This window comes from Schistocerca americana, chromosome 6 (genome assembly GCF_021461395.2).
Source record: "Schistocerca americana isolate TAMUIC-IGC-003095 chromosome 6, iqSchAmer2.1, whole genome shotgun sequence".
NCBI lineage: Eukaryota > Metazoa > Arthropoda > Insecta > Orthoptera > Acrididae > Schistocerca > Schistocerca americana.
Window position 1 is genome coordinate 40460952 of NC_060124.1, and position 6000 is coordinate 40466951.

At 37.0% G+C, this 6000-nt stretch overlaps 1 protein-coding gene across 2 annotated transcripts in view; it reads right to left on the reverse strand.

The window, feature by feature from the left end:
* The window catches only part of LOC124619867 (DNA repair-scaffolding protein-like), a 68269-nt gene extending 62723 nt beyond the window's left edge, over positions 1-5546 (reverse strand). For both annotated transcript variants that reach the window (XM_047146487.1, XM_047146486.1), the window contains exon 1: positions 5401-5546. In XM_047146487.1, the coding sequence (XP_047002443.1) occupies positions 5401-5521 (121 nt within the window). In that variant the 5' untranslated portion in view covers positions 5522-5546. The remainder of the gene's footprint in view (positions 1-5400) is intronic.
* Positions 5547-6000: the final 454 nt, after the last annotated feature.

Genomic DNA, 6000 nt, shown 5'->3' on the forward strand with positions numbered 1-6000 from the left:
GTTCCTAATGCTTCTTCATTTATTTCAATTTTTGTTTCAAAACATTGAAATCAACCAACCTTTGAGCAGATTACCTTCTCTTTTTTTTTCAGATAGGTTTTTTGCGTTTCTTACTGCATTGATTGCTTATTTGCACATTCAAATTTGACACTTCTTTTGCTTTTTTGATTTATCTGTCATATAGTCACTTCTTTGATTGGTTTCCTTTCTGTTGTTCTGCTCTTTGTTGTTTCCTATTTGTGAATTAATTATCAGCTCAAGATCGAACATCTTCCTCTTCAGATTATTTAGTTGTAGGTTATACATGCAGTTATTGCTGCCATGTCTAGGCTTTTGTAAAAGACATGGAGCTGCCAACTCTTGCAAGCAACTATATTTGATTATTTATGGATCATTTGATCAACAACGACCCCATTCTTCTTCATGGTGTTATAGAAGGTAACAGTTTCTCCTTTCTTTGCTCACTGATACTTGAGGATGAAGTGGGCTGAGAATAATGAGATTTTTATTCTTCTTCACTTGGTGTATTTTCAAAGTGCATTATGGTTTATTAATATTTTGCAGAAGGAAATAACCATGGTGTGAACATCTAACTCACACAAAATAAAAAATATTGCTGAGATGCACTTTAAAACTGAAAATTAAATCATATAAGCTATGGATGAAGTCAGATCAATACAATTATGAGACCAGTGATAACATTTGTCTACAAAATCAAGTACACACAAAAAAAATCCAGTGCACATAAAAAAATCCAGTGCACATAAAAAAATCCAGTGCACATAAATAAAAAGCTGTCTTTTTCTTTTTTAAACTTAATCAAAGGAAGCTAATAAAACAGAAATATAAATGTCATAAGAAAGTTCTTGTAGAATGTAAATATTTTTAAATTAAAGGAGACCATTCACCGAAAAGCAGAAACACTGAACTGTCGATAGGCACATACAAGAGAAAGAAAACCTGCTAGCTTCCAGAGTTATCCTTTGATGAGCTACAGTTTTTTTTTAAGGCCCACTTATCTGTACACACACACACACACACACACACACACACACACACACACACACACACACACAGTACCAAATTAGTAATTTGTGTAATAATAATTGTTAAAGCACTTTTGTAAACATCATTAGCTGCATTTAACCCTTTCATGCGGGCATAGGAAATATACTTCCCATTCACTGTATTTCTTTAGTGTGTTTTTACGAGAATATGTCGCACAACTTCTGTATGCTCCTGGCATATAGTGGTAATCTGCTGCACCAGTTAGAGTTTCTGTCTGTTGTTAAATATTGCTTTTAGGGCCATGGAAAGTATGCCGTCCACTAAATAACATTGTTTTAAAGGCCGTTGGGAAGTATACTTACCATCAAGGTAGTTTCTTCACGAAATATGGGAAATATACTTAACTCAAATGTGTCTTTTACAGAATTTGAGAAGAATATTTATCACAAACTTCAAAATTTAGTAAGTTTCTGGGAATATGTCTTACCACCTCTGGATGTGCCTATCACTGTACCATGTGTATAAAAACTGCCCCAACAATCAGTTTTTGTCTGTCGTGAGATCACTACCACTGTTGTCTGTGAAGTCAGAACACACTGCTTCATTTCCATAGTATATATTATTGTGACTCGTATCATCTCATGTCCATCAAATGCTAAATGTAGTTTCTACAGCTGTTTTCACATTATGGTAAGTAAAATGAAAACACCAATACTTTTTCCTTTTTCACATGAAATGGCAACACGTAACAGGCTACTAAAAGGAAATGGAAAATCCACTTCCACTACAGTCTAACAGCCGTGGGAGATAAACAGGGTGTCTGTAATTAAAGTTCCAGCTTCAAATGCTGTAGAAAAAGAACCATGCTCAGTGTGACGACAAATTTGAACAGCATATTATTGATGCTGTGAGAAACTTCAAGGAAAACAAAAATTTAACGAAAATTTTACCAATAAATGGTACTGCAAGCACCTTAACATAAATGGGGTCAGCTGCATATGACACATGAATCACAATATGACAGCTATGGCTTGATTTGCACAGTACACCATTTGCACTGTTCAATATGCATCACTACCCAAGTTTGGCAGTCAACAGTTGTGGCACTGTTAGGTAAGCTCATCCATCACGGCAAGGTCATACCACATCGAATGAGAAAAATTCATTTTTAGTTATCCTGAGGCCAAAGACTGCATATGAAGCAAAATGACATCAGTGTATAACTGTCCTGAGACCAAAAACTGCATAAAAAATAAAAATGGCGTTCGTTGTTAAGTGTCCGGTGGCCAAAAACCACACAAAAAGCAAAATGAAATCAGTTTCTAGTTGCTGTGAGACTAGCGCAAGGTGTGTTCAACATGCTGTCCACTGTTTTCTGCCCCAAGCTGAAACCGGAGAAATAGGTTGTTCCACAAGAGATTTGGGTATCGAGGGGGGGGGGGGGGGGAGATCACATTCAGAATGTGTTGCACATTGCATGCCTATAATTCAGCTACATGGACTGCAAGGCTGTAGGGAAATGATGCCTGATAATTCTAGCATTTCCGAAATGCTTCTCCAGCAACCACTTCACTAGCTGTGCAATGTGCAGAGGAGCACCAACTTGCATAAAAACGATCATTTCCACACATCCATGCTGTTGAGGATAAGAATGACACTGGTGCGCAAAAGACTCTCATGGCATTTACCAGTGATGGCAGGTAACAGGACCTATAGGACTCGTCTCCTTGAAAAAATACAGCCCTACTATGATAAACGATGCCATCAACCCATACCACAAGCTCACCTTTGCCCAAAAGAAGTGTTACCAGTTGATATGTGTGTGGGTTTTCCATTGCTCATATTCTGCACTTCCGTGTATTGCCAACCTCGGAGATGGAAATGGACTTTATTTGCCCGCAGAATGTTCCAAGGCCGTTCATTGTCCACTTCCATGTGAACAAGAAATTCCACAATGAACGTTTGTCCTGCTGGCATATCAGCAGGAAGCAACTCCTGAACATGGGCGATTTTGTATGGATGGGAAAACAGAATGTTCTGCAGGATTTTATGCACTGTGCTTGCAGGTATGTCCACTGTTCAGGCAATTCCCTGAGCATTGCATGCTTGCACACCACCACTTGACCCTTGCTGCAAAGCTGTGACCACATCTTCAATAGATGGTGGGTCAAATGATTTCCTCCCTCTGCCACATTGCACTTCAAAAGAACCTCCCTTTTAGAATTTTGTAATCAGTTTCTTCACACCTTTAGCAGACATCACATCAATGTCTTTTTCATTGCCTTGAGTGAGCAGAACTGTTGTAGAGCTGCTGATGCACAGTCTCTGTTCCTGTAAAAGATCTTTACCAGCAACACACAATCCTTCATGGAGAAAGTCTTGTTGCGAATCCCGGACGCAAACTGAGGAACAGCCATGTGCCACACATATGTTGGTGCATATTCTGATGCTTACAACGTCATCTGTTGGTCAAATTTTCCTAAATTCTTTTAATTCCATGACATTTCTCCTTGCATCAGTAATATGCTGTTCAAATTTGACATCATTCTGAGCAGTAGTTCTCTTTCTACAGCATTTTGAAACTGGATCTTTAATTATAGATATCTGTACATACCACCATAGTGTCTGACCCTAAATCACAAAAATAAAATTATAAAAAATAAATATAGTCAACTGACCACATTTCTAATACAATAATAAAAAATTAACTTCAATGAGTCACCATAAAAATTGGAACTGTGAAAGGATTAAAATTAGATTTTAAATATCCACCACGTGATGGTATGCTTTCTAGGTGAACATTGATCTGCACGTGACAATGAGTTTATAAATAACACTGATATAGTGATACATAATATCTTAGTCAACTTATGTACACATCCATTATTTTGCAGATATCAATATCCATACAATTGTTTGTTGTCCCCTGTGCCAGATGCCACTGACAATAGGTTCTACACTTGAATAGCTGTTCAGTTACTAAATATTTTAAAGGCAGCTCATGGCAATTACAAGATGTGCTTTAACTAATATTTACAAGCTGGGAGCTCCAAGCATTTCAAATTTTTTACAAGTTACTAGTGACCTGTTCCCGCTTCACACAGGTAGCACTAACGAGGGAACTTCCCTACGCACTCCCCTCAGGTTTAATAGTAAGATGGCCCAGTGGATAGCCATCAAAAACTGAACACATATCAAGCATGAAAACAGAAAAATGGTGTACTGAACTGTGAAGAAAGAAGCAAAATTGAAGCAGTTAATGGTCCAGTCTTAGGATGTCCAACACTGAGCAAATCTGAATGGCCAAAGCATAGTGATTATGTGGTCATGGTGTTGGACTGTGAAGAAGGAGATCAACATCCGATTTCCCTCATGCAATTTTTTTCCCTCCACAAAATTATGAACTTTCCATCGTGTCACTGGCGCATCTGTTCGCTGTATTCAGATTTGCGTCTGTGTCCTGGTGTAACATCTGTCCGCAACAGCAAGGTATAAGGAAGGAAACACAGAGATACATACCTCATATTTGATCTACACAAGTACCACATGTTATACTCTTGCATTCCATTTTGGCAGTTTTGACACTAGAATTCCTTCATTGTAGCATAATTCACATCTGTTTATTTGTTGTTTTCATTTCTGGGAGAGGTCTATGCAGCATCTTGCCTGCTCTAGCTATTTATCACATTTATTTGCAATGGTAATATATTCTTACCAGTTGACTCATATTCTATAACCAATGTACAGTATGACAATTGCTGATACAGAAAGAGAACAATAACGTCAATGATCAGACGAAAGTTTGTAATTTTGTGGGGGAAAAAATAAAAACTATGGCAGGAGGGTGATTTGAACAAGGCTCTCTCTCACTCTGCAGTCCAACACCATGACCACACAACCACAACACAGTGATTCTTGCAATTTGCTCAATGATGCACATCTTGAGCTTAGACCATTCACTGCTTCTATTTTGCCTCTTTTTTCACAGTTCAGTATACCTCGTTCCTGTTTTCATGCTTGATCTGTGTTCATTTTTAGATGGGCTATCCAATGGGAGTGGTCACACCAGGCCACCACAAGAATCAAAGACCCTACAGTAGTTCCTGAGAGTAGCCTTCACACACAGAAGAAAGAATGTGGCAGGAACCTGCAATTCTTCATAGTTCAGTAAACTTCCATGAAATATTTATAAATTATATACACACTCCTTCCTTGTGAATCACTCTATTAGTCAAAACTGGATCAAAATCCCTAAAGCAGCTCTTCAGATTAGCCCATACATACAGACAGAAGTGAGCAGAGAGCTTCAACTTATATAGACAGAAAAGAAATACGATAGCACATTTAGACAAATAGTAAATGAACATGTAAAAATGAAGTTTGTAGAAATACCTGTTAAACATTGGCAAGTAAATTCTTCCTCATTTATTAACACTTCTTTTGATTCATTTTGTATTGCAGCTAAACTTTTCTCTGGTCTAATTGAAATAACTTCAAAATGTGACATACACATTAAGATCGAAATGTTGAGCCTTTGTACTTTTAATATCTGCCTGTTATGGAGAAAAAAAATTAAAGAAGGAATATGAGTTACATACCAAAAACATAAATTGTGAATAAATACAGAAATATGCCACACATATGGTCTCATCTGATTAATTAAAATCAACTCATCCAATATGTGTCTTACTAAAATTTTGCTATTTAATACCTCTCATTGTCCTCGTACTTCAGATATTTAAGTGTGAAATTGACAAGTTCTCTACTCACAATTATTGAACTTCAGTGACTTCTATCATTCCTTTGCCTAGTTTATGACTTCTTTATTTCTTCTGAATTGTATAGTTTTCAAATCTTCTTGACATTGCTTCATTCAAGGCTAAAGCAATGGGATGATTTTCAAGAGATGTACCTTTTATCACTCTAGGAACTACTTTGTTTCAAGTAAATTTATATCATTAGCTGTCTTTCATATGGAATCTCTGTTTATTA